We start from the raw sequence: 21,903 nt of genomic DNA on the forward strand, positions 1-21,903 counted from the left end.
TTATTTATTTATTTGAGAGAAAGAGAGTGAGTGAGGGAACACAAGCAGGGGGAGCCGCAGGCAGAGGGAGAGGGAGAAGCAGGGCCACCAGCTGAGCAGGGAGCCTGGCAGGGCTGGACCCTGAGATCATGACCCCAGCGGAAGGCAGCCGCTTAACCAACTGAACCACCCAGGCGCCCCTGCAGGACAGCTTTCTAAGGAAATGATATGCATACAGCCAATCATACACCCTGATTTTCTGAGACAATCTTAGTTTCAAACATTCTGTTTCTTTGATCCTTAAGTGCAGGGACTATATGCTCTGAATTTGGTTTGGAAAATATAGACAACATTGAATTAAGCCTAGGGTCTGTCACAACCTGCTATTAATAGGAAGTCAGTTACAGAACTGGGTGGGTTTGAAGGGCATAAAACTATTTATATATATTATATATATATATATAATATATATAAAGAAATGTATAAGTAACCGAGATGTAAAAATGTCATGTTAGGAATCAGAAAGAATTTACAAATTGCCCTAAAAAGACACTCAACAGTTGTGTTGCCATACTCTGGTTTGGAGGGAATTCCTGGTTACTGCTTACTTACCAGAGCCCTTTGGCATCTCTCTCTACCCCTGCCCCTGCTCCCCTCCCCTCCCCCACTGCAGAATGCCTTGAGTCCTAGATTCTAATTCTGTTTTGATCTGATCTTTATCTTTCCTTCCTTGGATCCCTGTGTATCTACTGGGGCCAGGTTGCTCTCTGGGTCCTGGACCTGACTGTCTCATTCTGGAGTCTTCCAGACAGCCACGGTTAGTGCCCAAACCTGAGAGGATGGCTTCAGATGGAGGTAAGTCTGCAAGTGGTGGGGAAGCTCTTGGCTACCTGCTCACACCCTTGGGAATTCAGATTTGACACTTTACCTGGGGACCAGCTTTTGGGGCTGACCTAAAGAGATTGTAAGAACACTAGACCCCAGCAAAGTCATGAGTGTTGGGAAAGCTGGGGAAGGAGATTGTGGCATTAACACCGGGTTAGGGAATGAAGAGAGCCTCCTGGGAGGCAGATCAAAGCCCCTCAGGGGAAAGTCTAAGTATAGAAAAGGGATGGCAGTTAGCAACTTGTTTCTCTGGAAGAGGAATCCCTTCAACATATGTTTGTGTGGCATGGGCAGGGGTGTGTGTGGTGCGAGCAGAACAGAGAGGGCTCAGGGGGAAGGTCCAAATTCCTGTGTCTTCTTTAGGCAAGTGGAGCCTGCTCTAGAATTATGCCCTGAGAGAACTGGGCCGGAGCCACTCTCAATCTTACTGAGTGGAGTGGGTGGAGACCGTAGTTGCAAAACTGTTCCGCTGGGTTATCCGTTGCCTAGTCTGTAGAGAAATGTCCTTCCAAAGGCTAGCCTGGAAGGTACTGTTAAGTGCCTCTGCTCAGAGCCTGATGGCTCCTTTTTGCCCCAGAATGGGCTTCTCTTCCAGTTCCCGGAGCAGTTTCCCTTGATTTCCCAGGGCCAGGGGAGGTGGATAGCTCCAACTGGAATGCGAGATGGGGCTTCCCTGAGATGCTCTCAGTTTTTCTACCTCTTGTGGAACTCGGGCCTCAGACCCATTTCACTTCGCAGAATCCGCCTGGCCCTCTGCTTTGTGGTTGAGATAATGAGTTTGCTCATATTCCATGTCTCCTTCGTGGTCAGGAAGTGGAAGCTGAGTGTTGTTAGTTTGCCAGGGGAATATTCTTTATTAGAGCGGGGGGAGACTTGTATGAAATTAGGCAAATGATCTTCTATTATGGTAATTAAAACTCCTGAGACACATGTCCTGATTGATTAAGTGCACATTTTATGTATTTTTCCTTGAGTTCTTGGCCCAGAGGCCACAGAGCTCCTTCTCAGCACCTTCTGTGTTTCAGACTTCATTGTACCTTGTTCATAGTGGACCCTAAATTTCTGCTATTAGGACTTCCAAGCAGAGGGACTACAGACAATCTACACCACCAAATTTTAACATGTCCAGCAGCTACTTAGAGCTCCGGAAACCTCCTTTCTTAGCCACCCCTCCCCTCAGCCATTTCCTGGTCCTTATCTCTTAGTCATTCCTGGCTGTTACATAGCAAAATTTCTGGAAACCAAACATCTAATCCACACACACTTTCCAGGGAACAGCACTTGTGTGAGCCGTGGCAGGGACCACAGACTAGCTGGGGGCAGGGTTCAGGTGGTGTGGACGTGTTTGGAGTGGGTGGGACTAAGAGAGGTACTTGGGTGCTAGCTGCCATGTGTTAGGGAGTCTGAGCTCACGGGCCCAAGGGTCACTGCAATTTCTCTAGGGCAATAATTCTCACCTAGGAGTAAGGGACGTCAAAATCTCTTGGGGGACACCTGCAAACTGTGCAGGTTCCCCCGCCCTAGTCCTTCCCTCACCTGTTGAGAAGCAGTGCTCTGATTGTTCAGGGACGAAATAGAACTCCCATGACCTAACCTCTGACCTCCTTTTCTCTTACTCCATTCCCTCTTTTTCTTCGTCTCAACAGCATCTCCACTGTCGGGACCGGATATGACCATGACACCTGGTGCCGCCCTGTCTCCTTTCACTGCAATTCCCTTTCCCCAGCCTGCTGCTGGCCCACCAGACCAGCCACCCTGGGAGCCGCCTCCACAGCCTCCCATGCCTTCAGCATTCTCTCCAGGCAACCCTCTGGTGCTCTCTGCTCTCCCCAGCCCATTGTTGGTGACGGGGGATGGGGGCCCTGGCCCCAATGGGGCTGGAATCATTGTCAAAGTCAAGACAGAAGGGGGGCCAGCTGAGCCCTCTCAAACTCAGAACTTCATCTTTACTCAGCCAGCCCTCAGTTGGATTGCCTCAGGCACTCCCTGCGGGGCCCCTGAGGGGCCTCCCCCTCAATTCATGACAGCTTCTAACATGAAGACCCTTCTGCCCACGAAGGCTGTCGGGGTGAGCCAGGAGGGCCTCCCAGGCTTTCCTGCTCAGGCTCTACCACCAGCTACCCAGCTGGCCCCCATTGTGCCCCCGGAAAAGGCTTGGCCAGGGCTACACAGGGCAACCGGAGAAGGAGGTCCGTTGGCCGCCCAATCTAAGCCCTCACTGGGTGACCTCTCCTATACCTCCAAAGGTGTTTATGAGAACTTCCGCCGCTGGCAGCGCTACAAAGCCTTGGCTCGGAGGCACTTGTCTCAAAGTCCTGATGCGGAAGCCCTTTCCTGCTTTCTTATGTAAGTGGGGAGATCTGAGATTAATTATCCTAGCGCTTTTAAACAAGGGGACTTTGGGCCGGACAGGAGGTTGGGCTCTCTAGGAATACTTGAGGGCAGGTCATGAGGGAGCTAGCGAGGCTATGAGAACACAAAAGCATAACGATGATGATGATGGTGATAAGCCTCTTTACCCACTTCCCAGATTATAATGAGCTTTCGGGGGTCTTCTCTCAAGTGATCCTCACAACCCTGTGAGTTCAGGCAAGCATATTAATGTAATCCTCATGTTTAGGTGAGAAGACCGAAGCCCAGAGGTTTCCTGTGACTTAAGCGAGGGGCCATGTGTAGAGCTTAGGTCTCTGACACCAAGTACGGGGGCCTTCCATTCTATTTTATTACCGTCTGACATCGAGTTAAGCTGTCCACACCAGCGGCATGAGTGCTGGGCCCTGACCATTTGTGTAGGAGTGGAGGATGGTGGGGGGCCGGGCAAAGGATGTGCCACCCCGCCCCACCACCCGCTATTTCTTCCTGAGTTCAAGTTGAGATAGGGAGGTGGTAGAGCTCGCTTAGTGACCGATGGCCCAGGTTCCACTGCTTGCTAGATTGGTGACCCTGGGCCCCACATTTACTACCTTGCCCTCAGTCTTCTCATCTAGAAAGGGGATGATTATACCAAGTTCAGTGGGTTGCTGAGGTGAAATGAGTTATTACCTGTGAAGTGCTTAGCAGAGCGCCTGGCACAGAGAATGCCTCCTTTAGATGCAGCTGCTAGTATTATTACTATTATTCTAAAAAAGGCAACGGAGAAGAGGAAGAGAATTCACAAAAGGCCAGAATGTCTATGTGAGTGGATGCTTAGCCCAGGACCCCAGGGGTCAGGGGCTGTCTTTTGTGTCTATAAAGCCAAGTCATTAGCCAGCCATCTGGGGAATTTTCTCTTCTTCTCCCCCAGACCCACTGCTTCCCTTAACTGCACCGCACTCTTGGCATTCTGTGTAAACCACTATGTAACATACCACATTTTACTGGATTTAAAAAACAGGTGCATTTGCTTTCCCAGTCTCTGAGCTCCTAAAGGAATCTCCCTTTCCACCCCGACTCTGGAGTGAATAAATCAAAAGGCTCCCCCGGAGTCCTTGGTGTAGATCCCCTTACCAGCTCCCTGCCTTCTCCAGACGGCTCTGAGTTCTCTTAGCAGGCTGGATTTCTAACTCCTGGCCTCTTCCTGCTTTCAATGCCCAGGGGCTCCTCCAAAATGCAACCCAGACTCTCTGTAACAGTCGCCCAGGAAGTTGGTAAAATACTCAGTCCCAAGATCCTGGGGTGCTGAAACCCCTAATTATAACAAGCGTCAGCAGGTGATTCTAGGCACAGTGCTTGAGGACTCTGGCAAGTCAGAAGGGCAAAAATGAATCATAAAGAACTTAATTTCAATATCAATACAAAGAGTATTGATATTTGACTCTGTGAAGGGTATCCCAGAGGCAAAAAAAAAAAAAACCACTTAAAAACCAACAAACACAAACACCACACAACCTTTAATTAGAGATTCATTTGGGTTAGGTAGTGCCTTTTTTGAAAAGCAAGAGCCTTTGGGCAGGGTTAAGCCTACTGTATAATGAACCCATTAATTTAATAACATGAGTGCTTTCTTTCTCATGTTTAGTTGAGGATAGAACTGTGAGAATTAGGGGTGGTTGATTTCAAAAGTGGGGAGCAGAAACAGTCATCTGATTTTGTGTGAGATTTGAAAATTTCAGCCAGAAGACAGTCCAGTATGGTAGATGGGTGGATGGGAGGTTGGGGGTCTGGAAGTCTAACCAGAGGTGGGATGTGACAAGGATTGGGGGGCAAGTTAGCTCTGCTGAGGGACAAGGGGGTGCGTGTTGGTGTTTGTCGGGACAGGTGGATGGGGGGCACATTGTAGAACGTGACTGACCCAATGGGGGTTTTAGCCCAGTGCTTCGCTCCCTGGCCCGGCTGAAGCCCACTATGACCCTGGAGGAGGGACTGCCAAGGGCTGTGCAGGAGTGGGAACACACCAGCAACTTTGACCGGATGATCTTTTATGAGATGGCAGAAAAGTGAGTTTAACCAACCCTCATTCTCCTGAGGGGTGCTGTGTAGTGGAGGGATGGATGGGGGCAGGTAAGAGGCGTGGATCGGGGTGTGTGGGTACTTATTAAAAGGGATACTAAGAGGAGTGGTGTAGACTAGAATGGGGTCTCCCGGATTCTCACTGCTTCCACCACCTTGACTCTTGGGTTTTTCTGTCCTCTCACCTTGAAAGCTCTCCCTCCCCCAGATCCTGAATTATACATACAGGTCCTTGATATTGAAGCTCTTAGAATGGGATTGGAGCCCAGTTGGTGTAAAAATTCCTTGTAAAGGGACCTAGCAATGAGGAGGTAAGCCCTACTGGGCAGGTTCTTTCCTATCTCACTGACCAGGTAGCAGGTGGCTACTGATGCCGACCTTGGGACCACTCCTCCTCTGGAAAGAGTCGCACAGAAAATCATTTACCCTGTTATCCCAAGGAGGGCTTGGTACTTAAAGAGGTTGGTCAGGGGAAGGTCCTGGATGCCCAGAGTGGTCTCCTGGCTCTTATCCCTCATTTCTCCATGACCATCGCCTTGGTTAAAGAAGTAACTCTGGGGAAAATGAACCCTTTCCTCCAAAACTTAACTTTCCATTTCCTCCCTTCTGGACCCATACCTCCTAGAATTACTCTTCCTGACACCCAGTTCCAGCCTCAGGACTTGGATCTCAGCACTGCCCCCTGGTCGGAACTGCCTTGAACTGCAACCCCAGGCCCTGCTTTAGGATTTCAGTCCTCCTTTAGGGTTGTAGGTAGAGGCAGATGAGGCCTTGTAGGGCTGGCTGGTAGGATCCTGCTAGGCTTTGGCATAGGGCTGTATGAATTGCTCTTGTACATCCTCCATGATGCTGGGTGAGATCAGGGATGAAATAGAAGTGAAAGTGATGGTTCTGTCCTGGAGAAGCTCAGCATTCATTTTCTCAACAAGTTTCCTAAGGGATGACTGCACGTGAGGGACTCTGTCGTGACCTTGTGAGTTTTCCCCGGAATGGTTACTGGGCTGTCTGTGAGCAGCTCCCTCCTAGTGTCTGGCCTTCTCGGCACTGTCCAGGCCTCCCTCACCCTCTGCAGGTTCATGGAGTTTGAGGCCGAAGAGGAGATGCAAATTCAGAACACACAGCTGACGAATGGGTCCCAGTGCCTGCCTCCCGCAGCCCCCCTGAAACTCGACCCTCCAGGGCTCCTTGCCCCTGAGGTTAGCCAGCAACCAGGTAAGACTACCTCATTCCAACCGGAGCCTGGGGCCCAAGGCTCAAAGGGAGGTGTACGCAAGGCAGTCATGCACTAGGGAAGGCATTGGCCCTGCTTCTGTCACTATCCCTCTGGGGGGTGGCAGTGATGTTCTGAGCCGGACATACATAGGAGGCTGGCTTCCCAGGTTCCCTTTGTCCCAAACTGATCTTGGCCAGGTAAACCGACTACTCTCTAACAGGCTGTACAGGAGGGCATAATACCTCATCTGCCTAAGAAATGGGGGCTGGATCAGAGGACTGCTTGGAATTTCAGGGGTTTCCAGATGCCTCATGCAGGCACTGTCTTGGACCCTCCAGCTCCACAATCTGCTCCCACGGCTGGTCCCGTTTCAGGCCTGATCCAGCCTGTCATCCTTCCAGCGTACCCGGATTGCTGCCCTGACCAACCCAGGGTTGGGAGGCAGAAGCCACAGTCCCTGTGCCACCCGCCATTCCTCCTTTGCGTCTCTTCCCTTAGCGTACATTCCCAAAAAGGCGGCTTCCAAGTCACGGGCCCCCCGCCGGCGGCAGCGCAAAACACAGAGGCCTCCGGTTCCTGAGGCCCCCAAGGAGATCCCCCCGGAAGCTGTGAAGGAGTATGCTGACATCATGGACGGGCTGGTGGGGAGTCAGTTGGCCATCGGGGCGGCAGATGGAAAACAGGAAGAGGAAGAACAGCAGCAGCGGGAGGAGGAAGGGATGTATCCAGATCCAGGCCTCCTAAGCTACATCGATGAGCTTTGTTCTCAGGAGATCTTTGTCTCCAAGGTGGGCTGGACCTGGGTGTCTGTCTGGTTTCTAGCAGATCCTGGGTTCGAAACTCCAGGGGACTAACGACCTAGGGTTTTTCCCGAGGCAGTTAGGAACTAGGCTGTCTTCCTACTGAGAAATGTGTGTGCATGCATGGACACATGTGAATGTGTACAGCTGGTGGTGGTCATGGTTAATAACAACCCCGGGGAAGGGCTGGGGGAGGGGGACACATGGCTTCTTCTCTAGAGCCTCTTGATTCCCAGGTTACTTCCTGGTAGGGACTCCGATCACCATTTTCTTCTGTTCCCCAGGTGGAGGCCGTCATTCATCCTCGGTTTCTGGCAGATCTGCTGTCCCCAGAACAGCAGAGGGACCCACTGGCCTTAACTGAGGAGCTGGAGCAAGAGGAAGGACTCAGTCTTGCCCAGGTAAACCTGGGAGGTAGGAAATGTCAGAATAAGCAGCTTTGCGTGATTTTACCTAACCTTACGCTGTCTTGGTTGGTATGACTTCTGGAGACAGACAGCTTGAGGATTGGGATTCCGGTGCAGAACAAGTAGGCAAGAGACTGTGGAAACACAGGAAAAGGGGAGCAAGCATAAGGGGTCACAGCATGGGAATAAGACCCAAGAAGGCGGAAGAGAAGAGCTATGGTATCTGTTTCTGATACCGTGACTTAGGCCGCTTACTTGCATTCCCTGCCCTGTCCAAGTACTATCTCCTCACCACCCCCTCAGCCACCCCTTCTCACGGCCATGTATCGGACAATGTTTGTCCACTCTCCTTCCAGCTGGTCCAGAAGAGACTCCTGGCCTTGGAAGAGGAGGATGCAGAGGCCCCTCCTAGTTGCAGTGGAGCTCAATCAGACTCCAGTCCTTCTGTTTCTGAGGAGGATGAAGATGGGGGTGGGCGGCTTCGGCCCTCACCTGGGCCGCGGGTGGCTGGGGGCACCGTTCGCCTTGGAAAGGCTACTTCTCCAGGAAAACGGGTGAGAGAAGAGCATGGTGGGCAGGAGCGGGCCCTAGATGGCCCGAGGGGTGTGCGCAGAGACAGGGACACCGTGCCGTCCCCCAGCAGCTGGGACCTGCAGCTAGAACCTACAGCTCCACAGGGAACTCGAGGGTCCTTAAATACAGAGGAAAGAGGGGCCGGGAAGACAGCAAATCAAATATCCCCACCTCAGGACGACCACCTGGGAGGGGCTAGGTCTCCCGGGCACCCCCTGGTGGCTGACAGAACTCCTGAGACTCTGCCCCTTTGTTGGCAGGAAGGCCCCCAGCCTGAGATAGTTCCCCGTTTGGATGTGGGACTCGAAGAGCTGGCTCCCCTGCAAGGACAGGGGTTAGAAAAGCGGGTCCTGGGGTTGCAGACAGGCCAGCAGCTGGGGGGTCTTGGAGAGCTTCCTCAAGGGACTGAGCCACTAGCAGTGCTCCAGGAAGGCTCTTCGGGAGCCATGTGGGGAGATGACAAAGGTCCTCCCGTGGTTCAGGGTTATGATCAGAACCTGTCCCCTAGAGCAGCTGGTGACAGGGAGGGGGACGGAGCCTCTCTCAGTCCAGGACTTTGGCTGAGCAGTGAGCTGGATGCTGTGGCCTTGGAGTTGCCCTTACAAATTGAGGAGGTCATAGAGAACTTCCACGATGCGGAATGTGTCACTGAGCATCGGGGAGGCTGGCAGGTACTGGGCTCCAGAAGCAACGTTCCTCTGGGTCCTGGAGAGACCGCAGCGCCTGGGGATGGGGGGCGCAGTGCCATTCCCTGCGGAGGCACAGAGGGCACGGCCGCCCTGCAGGAGGCGGACCACTGCAGCCCTCCGGGACCTCTGAGGGCCAGCGGCCCATTCGTGAGGCCTGAGGAAACTGGAGAACAGAGCCCTGAGGCTACAGGGGATCCCAGCCATCTGTGGGCTGAAGGTTGCCCCTCTTTGCTGGAAAGTGGTATCCGCGTGCCCACACCGGGGGTTCCCAAAGAAACCCTTCAGCCTGCCTGTCAAGGCAATATCCCTGTGCTGGGGACCCAGGGTATGTCCCCCTTCCCTCAGGCCAGCCTGGAGGTGGGAAGCAGAGGCCATTCTGTCTCTCCTCTGTTGGAAACCACAGAACATGTCACCATACTAGATATTGGAGATGCCTGTGGCCTCCAGCTAGCGGTCTGTGAGGATACCCACCCACCAAATTTTAACTCCTATGACCCCCAAGGAGAGGGCAGGGAGGATACTGATTTATCCAAGCCTGAAGACCTTGCTCCCTTACCAGGGAATCAAGAGCCTTACGCACATGGGACCCCCAAATCAACATCTCCTCGCCAGGGCCTTGGAAGCACTTCCTCTAGAAGAGGGGCCAGGGATGCCTTAGTTCTGACAGAAAGCTCTCCTGTCAGTAAAACATGCAGCTCAACGGACGGGGCCAAAGGGAAGGAGGAGGAACGGGAGGGGGAGGAGGGGGAGGATGAGGAACTCTCCAGCTTTGCCTACCTCTTGGCCTCAAAACTTAGCCTGTCGCCACCAAGGGGGCCTCCCTTCAGTCTTCACCCTGCCTCAGGCCTGCCCTCGACAGGAGGGCAGGGGGTCCAGAGAGCATCCCACTCCCTCTCTGCTGAGGCGAGAGGCCTTGGCCAGTCTCCACATCCTGTTGCCAAGTCTGGGAAGAGAACTCTCAGTGGAGGTCTATCTCCTGCCGAAAAGAGGCCCTACCAGGGAGCTGACCTTGGCATCTCTGGGGAGAAACCCCTGGCTCTGGGAGTGGTTCGAGCCTCACAGCCTCGTAAAAGGCGGCGTGACACTTTTGTCACTGGCCGAAGGAAGAAACGTCGGCGTAGTCAGTAGGGGACAGCAGGACCCTCCTACCCCACCTGCTGACCCTAAATGTGGGGGCCCCCAGGGTAGATTTCATCCCAGCTGCACACCAGCAGAGACTGGTTCTCAACCCCATGTTATTTTGTTGTTCTGCAAAAGTAGTGACTGTGGGGAGGTCACACTGGCTAGGCTGGAGGCGGTCCCCTTGGTGGGAGGTGGAGGAGTACCTTTGGAAGTTGTATGGTGCAAAGAAAAATAAAGATTTTCTGGTTGTTGGAAAATGCTTGCAATGTGCCCTTTCGTATTCATGTCTTCACTGCTAGATGGGGTGAGGTGCTGAAAAAGAGGTGGAGGGGGCTCCAGATTCCCTGGATCTAAATACCACTCCATTCTCCAGCCTTATCCATGCTCCCTGATGAGCTCCTGTCCTGAGAAGCCCCCAGTGATCCCTTTATCCCTCTCCGTCAGGAAAAGCCTAGACTTGATGCTGGGGAGTGCTTCTCGGGACAGGCCACATTATGTCTCCCTTTGAAAGTCTGTAAGATGGAAAGATGCCTTTTTTTTTTTAACCTGTCAGATCTCTGGGTTAGAGATCTAATTTCCTAAATCTAATTAGTTTTCCATAACTCTGTCTAGACAGCACCTTTTTGGGGGGGGGGGCTTGTTTTCTTTCCCCCTTCCTTGAAGAGGCTGGACAGAAAGGACTTAAATGTCCTCCACTCATCCATCCCCTGGCAAAAGAACACCCTCCTGAGGCTGGTCTGAGCTGCAGGGCAGACTCTTGGCAGCTGCGGACACAGCTCTCTGCTCCCACCATGAGGGGGAATCATTCTCAGTGGAATTATTAAATATAAAATGGTAGTTAGCTATTTTTTAATCTCTAATGAGGACAGAACAGGAGGGAATAGGCTGAAAAGGTTCATGAGGAAGCCTGTTAAAATGTGCATAGGTGTGTGTGTGTGTGCGTGCACGTGCATATATAGGGTTATGACAACAGAAGGGGAGGCTTTGACATCGGCATGATTTCTGTGCAGGAAAGAGTCCCATCTAGTCCAGCTGGAAGTGAGGATTCACCCAGCAGTGGCCAAGAGGACTGACTCTGGGAACCTCCGGGATCGTCCAATGGGCAGCCTGCAACCATTAATCCCTTTGGGTCCCACCTGATACTATCAATGTAACAGCCTTATTTTTTTTAAATAGATATATATTTAGATTTATATATAAAATAGTTTTTTACAAAAAAAAAATACCCAAACAAACAAAAAACGAAAATCAACTTAAAAAAAAACAAAACAAAACACAACAACAATAACAAAAAAATCAAGCAGGAGCAGAAACGGGCTTGAGGCACGGGGTAGGCCGGAGGTGAGCTGGGGACGTCGAGGTGCTCAGTCGCCCTTCTGCTTGGGCGCTGGCACAGTCCCATTGGCCAGAGCCATGGGGCTGCCGGGGACGGAGGCCTGTGGTTTCGGGGAGGGGCGCAGGTAGGTGTTGAAGAGCTTCCCGTGGAGCGGGTCGTGGAGGGAGAAGGCCTGGAACTGACCTGGACAGGCAAGAGTGAGAAGGCAAAAGGCCAGAGGATCTAAGGAGGAGGGGAAGAGGGCGGCCCTGTTCTTTTTCAGAATTGGTTATGTCCTGTCCCTCTCATCCCTGTTGCACTTCTCAAATCCAAGCTTCCGTCCTCACCTCTCAGAGGATGAACCCTGCCCCCCCCCGCCCCGCTCCCCAGCCCTTGTCCCCTCCCAGCCCAGTGCTGATGGTGGCCCAAGCCCTCTTGGCAGAGAAGGCAGTGACTCACAGAGGGAGAGGCCTTGGTGGGGTCCCGCCTGGCACAGCTCAGCATGCAAAGTCGCAGCAGCAGGGCGGGGTGAGCCCAGCAGTAGGTGCAGGATGGTGCTGAAGCCATGTCTGTACAGCAGGCGGCCAGGCCCCTCTGCTTGCTCCTCGGCAAAGAGCTGGCACAGAAAGGGACGCAAGTCAAGCCCTGTCTTCCTGCCATGGCCCCATACCGCCCTGCAGGTCTGCCTGACGGGTTCCTCCTCTTCCGAGAGTGCGGAGTACAGGCCCTCCCTGACTCCCTGCCACCCCACTCAGCCCTTTGTGCAGAACTAAAAACTCACAGCTGCTGCCCTTGCCCTGTTCTCAGGCAGGTCTCAACACTGGGGCACTGGGGTGGATACTGAGCACCTACTATCTAGAAGCTACTGGGAGCAGCACCCCACAGAAGCCTCTGGGTGGGGTAGGCATGGCCACCACATGTCCCCCCCACCTCTCTGATACCTCAAAGGCCAGGCGGGTCAGCTCGTCCAGGCTCCTGCCCCCATCCAGAGCTGCCAGGGCCAAGGCCACATCTCGAAAGTCCACCAAACCTTGGGCATCCTGGAGGGAGAAACCAGGGTTTGGCTCCTCCCTCTTCTCAGCAGGCACAGGGATGACCCTTGTGTCTGCTTCCCTCAGAGCTGTGAGCTCTAAACTTTCCAGGATTCCCAGGATTTCGCTCAGGTCATGGGTTCGCTCAAGCTCTCTCCATGTCACCTGGTGACGAAGCTCTCCTGAAAGGGATCTCCTGTTAATGTTAGGGAATCCCTCAGGAATGCTGAAGTTACCATCAAATTTCTGATATGCCCCAAGCTGGAAAAACTGGTTCTCAGCTGACTCAGCCTATGCTGGAGAACTGGTCCAACAGACTAAAAAGGGCCCACTGGCGTAATTTCTTACCAAAAAAACCCCAAGGAGGATGCCTGCCCTGGTGAAACCATGCTATTCCAGTTTTGGTTCTGCTCTGCTATAGGCTAAGTGGAGAAGCTCCTTTCAGACACAGTCGGCCCCAATCTAAGGAATCAACACTCTCTGTCCCTTTAGAGGATGTTGAGAGCCATGATGTTAAGTATCTTAAACCAAGAAAAGCTCTCTGGGGCCAGTGGTGGTTGTTTGCGAACATTAAGAATCTTCTGGGATTATTATAATTCAACAGGAAAACTTGGTTAAGTTCCAGGAAATCTATGGAGTGCCAAAATTCTTAAGATAGTTCAGGAATCCCCTAGAGAAGCTATGGTTTATTTTTAAAAAGTACTGCAAAGATCTCTGAGTCTCAAACCCGTCTAACCCGTCCCATGTTCTCTGTATGTCATCTTCCCACCACTCGGAGGTGCCCCACAAGGTTATACGGTCCCCCCATCTTTGCTAATCTCTAAAGTGGCTTCGGAAACTTATGGACCTCACTGATCAATTATTTCTCCATTGTTCCTTCCCACAACAATGATAACATTGCTCTTCAGTGCACTGGATACTCTATAAAAAAAGAATCCCCCAGCGGATCTCAGGAGATGACCATCCAACAATGGCTGTTAGAACATCCAGGGCAGGTTCCAAACTGGCCACCCATGTGGCCAATTGGATAGTATCCTTAAAGCCTGAGCACATCAGCCTGGAGAGCAGGGCCTGGGTTCTGACCTATGAGTCCCAGCTCCTTTACCTGCTGGAAGTAGCTGAAGGCTCCAGCCACCGTCTGGGGGTCAGAGAGCTGTAGCTGCCTGGCAAACTCTTCCTGGCTGATCATTCGACTCCGGCCTGGCTCTGCCCCAGTGTCCACACGGCCAGGGGACAGCCTACAATGGAATTGTTGAAGGCAGGGAGTTTACTCAGCTTCTTCCTGGGCCTTGGCCCCAGCCCCAAGAGTCCCCCCAGCACAGGTATATCTGGTGTTTTTCTAAGATGGACTCTAACTCACAGTCCTTTGAGAGCCATTCCTCCTTTTCTCACTGGGCTTATTATATATCTTTCCCTTTCTTTTTACCTCCTTCCTTTTACTCCATTATCTTAAAAAAAAAATCCTCTACCTTCCCACTTATTTCTTTTTTAAGACTTTCCTTCCTTCTTCCCATTTCTCTTTTTTTTCTATCCGTGACACTGCCCATACCGTTACATTCAAGGTCACCTACCCAGCCTTCCGAAGCACCTTTCCCAGTTCCCAGAGCTGCGGCTCCAGTGAGACCTTCAGCCGGCCCACCACGATCACGGGCAAGCTCCCCACAAACTCACACTCAGTGGCTGGAATGCCCAGGGCCCTACAGGATGAAGAGCGATGGAACGGAGTGGGGGAACAAGGAAGAAGAGTCCTCTGAGGGCTCATTACCGAGTCGGCTGCTGAACAGGGAGGAGATCAGGCCCCTTTAACCACCCCCCGTCTCAGCTGTGCAGAGCCCATCCCACTGCCCACTCCCCCATCTTTGCCTTGGAACCTCAGCCCTCCACCCACTGCTGTGCTTCCTATGTCCTGTGTATCTGCTCCAGGAAATATTTTGTGGGATACTCACTGTGCCATTACCCTCTGGACATTGTTGGCATAGAGGGTGGGGTTCCTGCTCTCCTCCGGGCTGGGGTGGTACACAGGGAGGAACTGAAACAAACACACACACCTCATCAGGACCTCAAGCTATGGGTGAGCACTCCCACCCTCTTTTCCCTTCAGGGATCAGCTAATGCCCATTCCCCTCCCCACCCACAGTGGCGTTGGGGAGGTGGGGGAGGTGTCATACCTCCACATCCACGATGCTGCAGGGCTGAGAGGCTGTGAGCCAGAGGACTTTCAGTCTAAGAGAAGAGAGACCTCAGATGCTCACCAATCCCTAAGTATGGGGCCCCCCACCCTGAGGAGGGGAGTGGGAGAGTTCTGCCCATTCACATAAAAAGGGACCCCTAACCACACAGTGAGCTGGGTAAAATATGCAGTTGGGAGACAGAGGGAAGGGCCCGAAGCTGGTAGGGAAAGTGAGAACATGGCAGGGACAGGCATGAGGAGGAACTGCCAGAGAAGAGGTATGAGTAACCGCAGACAAGGGGAGGCAACCGTGCTGGCTCTCAAGGGAGGACTGAGGGAGATCGCTCAGAAACACTGGACGCTGAGTTCAAAGGAGCTATAGTCACAGCAGGAATGATGAGGTGGGATGGCTGAAAGCACTTCCAGATTACATCGGGAAATGAGAACAAAACAGGGAAACAGGCACCCTCTTCTCTAGAGTTCTCTCAATCTGACAGTGAAGAAGGTCCATTTGCCTTGTCTGGAGATTGGAAGATGGGCCAGGAAATCTCTGATGGGCCCTGCCCCCCACCCTCACCCCAGGAACACCAAGACTCACACTCCAGGGCCCCTCCATGCCCAGCTGGTGGTGTCCTAGAGGAGAAGCAGAGGTGAGGGGAGAAAGGCATTACTCTCTTTCCCTGGAGCTTGGCCAATCCTCTTTGGGCAGAGGCCCTGACCCCACCCCCGCCCCATGTGCACATCCCACGGCGACACTAGAAGTTTTCACTGATTTAGGGTGGATTTGGGCTCCCCCACCTCCTCTCTTGGACTCAGACTCACCAGACTGTTGGGGTATCGGATGAGGACAGGTTGCACAGGAACCCCGGCAATGAAGGCTCCTGAATCCCATTTCCACCCCCCACCCCCCACCCCCCAGGCAGAGGTTAGTTCATGGAGGTAGCTAGAAGGCACCAAGTGTCAGGGTCTGGGACAGTTCTGAAATGATATCTGGCCTGGCTCCATTTCATTTGTAATTTTCTTTCTGACTCCTAGAGACTTTTCAGTGTCAGCTAGGAAGTTCCCTGTCTCTCTTCCCCAGGATCCCCACTCCACTTCTTGGGTTATTCCAGAGTCCCCCTCCAAATCTGGGGCTCCTTTTTCCTTCAGCCCTACCACCCACTATCATTTTATTCACCTGGTTTGAATTTAAGCAAAGCCTTCTTGTTGGAACAGGTGCCCTCAGGAAAGAATAGTACCTGGGGGGAAAAAAACCCCGAGGGACCAGAATGAGGTGGGGTTGCCTGAAGGGAAGAGAGGAAAGAGAAGCCTCTTTGGGAGCACATAAAAGGTGAGATCTTGCGACCCTTACCCACCTGGGGCCACTTGCCTCCTGAGGTAGCCCGCCTTCGGACCTCCTCCACCACTCTGCGCCGAGAAGCCGGGTCATGCCGGGATACTAGGATGGCTTGGTTGAAGCGAAGAAGGGCTGGGGTACAGAGAGGATACAAGGAGTCACTTGGTTCCTACCCAGAGGCATTAATACCTGCAGCCTCCCCTTCCTCAACAGTAGGAGATACTTCGCAGTGATCTCTCTGCCCTGAGGACCCTCCTTTTATTGTGTGTTGGTCCTTTTAGGCAAGTGATCAGAGGTCCTTCCAACACCTCTAAGCACCAGCCCTCAGAATCTAAGGGGTTGGTTCACAAACAGTATCCATTTGCATCTCATTTGCCAGCAACCGCTGATTTCCCTTCTAACCTCTCCCTTCCCCCTTGAGGCCAGTTCTTTCCAGAGCATCCCTGATTCCTGCCTTTTTTGCTCAGTTGTCATCTCTCCCCTTCACCCGTTTTATGCTCTCTCACCTCCAATGACAGGCACGGAAAGGTTCTCAGCTCGGGACACAACCTTGGGCAGGTCACAGGGCAGCAGAACAATGGGGTCAAAGAAAGTAGAGTGGGGAGCGGCAACAAGGACAGGGGCTTGAAGGCGAGAGGCCCGCTGTCCCCGAACGCGAATTCGAAGAAAACCCAGCAGGAAAAAGAGCAGGCGGCTGAGGCCCAGCACCCCGTTGTGGCACACAGTCCTGCAGGACAAGGCTGGGCATCAGCAGAGGCGGTGATTCCGTCCCTCACTCACCCCCCCAGGCTTAGGCACCCAGAAAAGCGCTGCCTTTCTCTTGTCCTCTATTCCTCTGCCAAGGGGCTGAAGTCTGCCTGCTTTGGGACATATCAGGGTGCATCACTTCGAGCTAAGGTCCTGGGTACCAGGTCTGAGCCTGGCTGACTCATCTCACCTACCTAGGCTGGGTAGCAGAGCTTCAGAACCCTCCCTCCGTTTCTTCTCAAAGAGGGAGCAGAATGGGTAATAGGGAAGAGAAGTGAGAAGTAGGGTCTCTGGGGGCTGATCCCCCACTTACTTCCTCCATCCTGTAATTGGCTCCTGAAGCTGCTCCTCCGTAAGACCAGCTACTTGCAGCCAGGCAAAGGGCCAGAGGAGAAAGAGGACAATAAAGGCCAGAAGCACTCGGATGGGGGCCAACAGTGCCCCCAGGAGGCAGAACTGCAGAGGGTGGGAGAAAATACCACTTCAGGATTGGGAGACACTCTCCATTGCTTCCCTTCTCCCACAAGGATGAAGCAGAGAGCCATCACCCCCTGTGGATCAGGAGACAGGTGGTGTAGGAACAGAAGATGGGGCGGGAATCCAAGGGGAGAGGATAAAGGATTAATAGGATCAGGGGCCTCATTATTAGGATCGGACCTGATTTTTTTAATCATAAAACGCATCTATCACTTGGTGAGGCTGTTAAGAGCTTTTAATGATAACCCCTGTGGAGGCGCCCAGCACAGTGCTTGATGGGAGAGTAGGCAGGAGATAGTCCCTCCCCCACCTCGCATTCCATAAATAGCTCCTATGTCCAAGAGGAACCAGGTGCATAGTTCTTTCTACTTTGGCCCTGGGAGGTGGTAGAGTTGGAACACACAGAGGTCCACTTTTTAGGCCCAGGCCAGTCTAGTTCCACTCAACAGCACTCCCCTAGGCCTGCGGGGTGGGGTGGGGGAGAAGAGCGCGGCCCTACTCCGCAGGGTAGGGATTGCCAGGAGCCAGGTTGACTGCTAGGGATGCCCTGGGGAGAGTGCAGGTAAACAAACTGAGCCCCACGAGCCAGCCTCAGGGGCGGTGAGGGTGGCAGAAACCTTGGACACTCCCTTCCCCAGTTCCCCTAGGCTAGTGCGGCTCTCCACTTCCTGTAGCCAGCCCCCTTCTCAGCCTCCCTACCCCCACCAGGAGGTGCTGCAGTGCGGGGAGGGGGGTGGAGCGGAAAGAGGGGGGGTGTTGGGTCGGCAAAGGGGCGCAGGCTATGGGTCTAGAGACGTCTTCCCTCTAATTCAGAGCCTCGAAGAAGCACTCAGCACGCCCCTGCCCCCACCCCCGGCTTTCCGTAGCCTCCACCTCCATCCTAGTTCATCGGTCTCCGCAGGATGTAAACCGCATTTCCCAGTATCTTCCATCTCCCCTACCCCTGCGTCTCCTGCAGTCCTCTATCCTCATCTAGTCAATTCTTCCACACCTTAGAGCTATCCATCGCCCAAGCCCGGGCCCTCTCCAAGGACTTCTCGCCCACCCCTGTCGCCCCCACGTGCGCTCCCCCGGACACCCTCCCCGCAAGCCTCTCGCCCACCTCTTTTCCGGATAGGCATCCCCATCTTTGCCTGGGCTCTAAACGGCCTCCTTTTCCTACCCCCACGAGTCCTCCCGACGCCCCCCGCTCACACTTTACCTTAACCCTCTGGAGGCGGGAGAGATGTAACTCATGCACGAAGGGGTTGGGGGGCGCTGGGGGCCCGGGGGTGGGGTCGAGGGGGGCCCAGTGCCCCGGACTTCCCTGGCTCATAGCGGCGGAAGAAGGTGGGCGCGAGGGTGCCCCGGCCCCGACCCCGGGCCCCGCTCTGCAAAGCAGCGGCTGCGGCTGCAGCGCTCCGGCCGGGGCCCCGCCTGGTGCCGGGCGCCGAGGGGCGGGGAGCAGGCGGCGCGGCCCGGCCCGCGTTGTCAGGGAGCCGGCCGAGGGGCGGGGCTTCCAGCGCCCGGGCGCCCCTGCACCTCCGCGCCCGTCGCGCCCGCCGTGCCCGCCGTGCCCGCCGCTGCCCCTCCGGCCATTGTGCGGCGGCGGCCGGATGCCGGGGCGTGCTGACCCCGGGCCTGGCCCTCCGGGCGTTCCTTTCGGAACAGCGGGCCGCCGCCTCCCCGCAGGCCTCCGGCTCGGAGCGGGCTTGGGGCCGCGAGGTGGGCGTGGAGCTGAGAGCGTCCTTCGACCCCGCCCGGGCGTCGAGGTCACCCTGCGAGCGCAGATCGGGGCCCTCGGGCGGCTGGGAATGGAGGAGCCGTGCGCGGTGCGCCGAGGCCCGCAACTCGGGGGCGAGTGGGGCCCCGCTCTCCCCGCGTGCTCGCGGGCCCCAGCCACCCCTCCTCGCAGGCCGACCACCTTCCCTTCCTGGTCGCGGCGACGCCATCGCGGGGGGACTTGGGGCGCTCGTGCCCTCTGGCGGCCGTGTCGTGCCTCAGCCCTCTCCGCGTCCGCGTCCTGCCGGTGCTCAACAGGGTCTCCTGTTCGGCGGCGTGCACCTGGCGTCGGCCTGGCGCCAGCAGCCCTTGAGACGCTGGCGCGCGTGCTTCCCGTGAACCCGGCAAGGCCTGGCTGGGGAGTGGCAGTGGAAGTCGGGAAGGCCGGGCGACCGCAGAGGCGGCTCTCTTTTCACTCCTAGTCTCTTTTTCTCCGTCTGCCCCTCTTCTGTCTCTCTGCCCTTCACGCCCAGGCTCCAGACCATCCTAGAAAACTCGAGAAGTGGTCAGCACCTGGCTGTCAGGCGATGGCGAGGTCAGAGAAGTTGTCCACAGCTAGTAACACGATCAGAAAGATAATACGCACGACAAAAAGGGGATGAGAGCCTACCTGCTGTGGAAAGAAGCTGCCTTCAGTTCACCTCATTCTCGCGCTCTCTTTTTTTTACCTTGGTTTCTCTCTTAAGCATTCCTGTCAGTCACCATTTCCTGAGGGCAGTGGGGACAATGGCAGATCAATGGGCTGCTGCATACCATTAATCTTTCATTGGAAGGGGGACCCGCAAAAAAAGCCAGAAGTCACTCTGCTTCTGTCTAGATCCTCTCCTCTCCCTCCCTGCCCCAGAATTTACTCACTTAATTCCTACCTGTATTCTTGAGAGCATCAGCATTCTCAGAGAAACAAAGGAATGTCCTAGTCGATTTATTTCTTAAACGTTCTTAGAAGAGATTCAGTAACCCACTTACTATTAAAAAATTTAAAAATCATTTCCAGCTTTATTAATTACATACATATAAGTTGAAGGTGTCTAATGTGATGGATGGTTAGATACATGTACATCTACCTCCTATTTAGGGGAGAGTGGGTTTCTATATGTCTAACTATTTTTCCAAGGTAGTTAAGATATTTTTATAATTTCTTTTTCTTCAATTAAAGCAATCCATTAAGTTCATAGTTACACATGGCTTGCTTTTTATGCCTCTAGTATTTTAACATAAATTATCTATAACCATACCAGGAGGAGTTATTAAACTTAAAACTCAAACCCATAGAGTAATAATGATTATATGCAAATTATTATATAATTAAATTAAGCATAACCACATATTATCAATGATGTACAGAGAAAATTTTGTTACTAATTTCTGATTCTGTGGAATTGATGAAAACCCTTAGGCAATGTGTCTGGTGTGGAGATTCTTCCATCATTTGTTCTGTTCACCTGCTATGTCTCTTGCAATGTTCTTGCTCCTTGCTACGCTCTGACATGCTGTTACTTCGTTGTTTCAGATTTCTTATCACTGATTGCAGAGCAATCTCGGTATTTGTGGCAGTTTTTAACATCTTAAATAAATCTTCATTAACTTTTTGCGAAAATGTTCTGCAAATGTGCTTGCTATTAGCTGCTAATTCTATTAGGGGCTAATTGCCAAGGTATGGCTTTTTTGTTTTTGCCCCTCTGCTCACTGCCTTTTTCTAATTTAGATGCTCTCGTATAATTCATTCTGCCAGTGCTGGACTGACGGGCTAAAGGTTTCATACTTTGTCTTTTTTGTAAACTCTTTGATTGGTCCGTTCTCCCTGTTTTTCCTTAACAGAACCCTAATTTAGTTCAAGTACTTAGCTGCCTCACACACCTATTTGCCCAGGGGCAGCCAGGTTGGGTGGAACCTATCTGAGGAAGTCCTTTTCTCCTGGTCAGTGACTGATTCGGAATGGGTGTGTGACTCTGGACAATGAGACATGAATGAAAATCTGAGGAACTTCTGGGAAGTTTCCTTACTCTTCCTGAAAGTGCCTTACAAAAGAACACTCTAGCTTTTTATGCTGTGGGTGTTTCTGAATGTGACACCTATGACTGTTGGAACCATCTTGCAACTATCTGAAGATCAAGCATCACTTAGGATAGAGTAGTGAAATGCAAAGAATCTGGGTCTTTGATGATGGAATTGAGCCTCTGAACAAGCCAAATTGAAGTCTGAAGTACTTCTGGCCTGCCTGTTATATGAGAAAATAAATTTCTTTGCTCATTAAGCCAGTTTAAGTCAGAGATTCTGCTATGTGCAGAAAACCACTTTGGTTTTCTGTTGCTGTATAACACTTGCCTTAAAATTAGCAGCTTATGGGGCACCTGGGTGGCTCAGTCGGTTAAGCGGCTGCCTTTGGCTCAGGTCATGATCCCAAGGTGCTGGGATCGAGTCCCACATTGGGCTCCATGCTCGGCGGGGAGCCTGCTTCTCCCTCTCCCTCTGCCTGCCTGTCTGCCTACTTGTGATCTCTCTCTCTCTGTCAAATAAATAAATAAAATCTTAAAAAAAAAAATTTAGCAGCTTATAGCACCCTCTATTTATTATCACAGTTTCTCCAGATCAGAAGTCCAGCTTAGCTAGGTCCTCTGCTTAGGGTCTCACAAAGCTGAAGTGAGGGAGTTGTGAGGGCCATGTTCTCTTCTGGTGGCTTGACTAGGGAAGGATCTTCTTCCAAGCTTCCTTAGTTGTTGGCAGAATTCATTTCCTTGAGGCTGGAGGATTAATGGTAGATTGATTTTACTGCCAGCACCAGAGAGAGTCTAACCTCCAGACTCTTTTACAGGGCTCACCTGATTAGGTCAGGCCCACCCTGGAAAATACCACTTTTGATTAACTCAAAGTCAACTAATTAGGGACCAGGCATGTGGCTATGTATATAATGTGAGTTCTGTTATTTATTCAGCTTGCAGATAATATTTGGCCGTTTTATTGATTTCTAGG

The 21,903-nt window shown here is 52.8% G+C and overlaps 2 protein-coding genes across 6 annotated transcripts; one reads left to right on the forward strand and one right to left on the reverse strand.

Moving 5' to 3' along the window:
* Positions 1–695: 695 nt before the first annotated feature.
* Positions 696–10,290, forward strand: NUTM1 (NUT midline carcinoma family member 1; the record flags this gene model as incomplete). Its single annotated transcript, XM_045900422.2, has 7 exons — positions 696–834; positions 2,511–3,210; positions 5,151–5,279; positions 6,365–6,504; positions 7,004–7,293; positions 7,590–7,706; positions 8,069–10,290. Coding segments are annotated over 7 exons (3,549 nt in total), but the record flags the coding sequence as incomplete, so codon positions are not given.
* A 983-nt stretch (positions 10,291–11,273) lies between these two features.
* On the reverse strand, positions 11,274–19,142 carry LPCAT4 (lysophosphatidylcholine acyltransferase 4). 5 transcript variants are annotated; one of them, XM_064570723.1, is made up of 14 exons: positions 18,374–18,631; positions 17,009–17,151; positions 16,455–16,675; positions 15,968–16,080; positions 15,790–15,850; positions 15,435–15,493; positions 15,211–15,245; positions 14,611–14,665; positions 14,389–14,471; positions 14,014–14,139; positions 13,548–13,680; positions 12,353–12,451; positions 11,871–12,027; positions 11,278–11,654 (listed from the first exon to the last, which is right to left on the reverse strand). In XM_064570723.1, exons 1-14 carry the CDS (start codon positions 18,485–18,487, stop codon positions 11,461–11,463), a joined length of 1,593 nt encoding a protein of 530 aa, XP_064426793.1. In that variant the 5' UTR covers positions 18,488–18,631; the 3' UTR covers positions 11,278–11,460. The 5 variants fall into 5 exon arrangements, with proteins under 5 accessions (XP_064426794.1, XP_064426795.1, XP_064426796.1 ...); XM_045900424.3 differs by having other exon boundaries at positions 11,281–11,615; positions 18,374–18,615; XM_064570724.1 differs by lacking the exon at positions 12,353–12,451 and having other exon boundaries at positions 11,274–11,654; positions 18,374–19,142.
* Positions 19,143–21,903: the final 2,761 nt, after the last annotated feature.

This window comes from Mirounga angustirostris, unplaced genomic scaffold (assembly GCF_029215605.1).
Source record: "Mirounga angustirostris isolate CCGP_5_RB_7025 unplaced genomic scaffold, mMirAng1.0.hap1 SCAF_9, whole genome shotgun sequence".
Taxonomy (NCBI): domain Eukaryota; kingdom Metazoa; phylum Chordata; class Mammalia; order Carnivora; family Phocidae; genus Mirounga; species Mirounga angustirostris.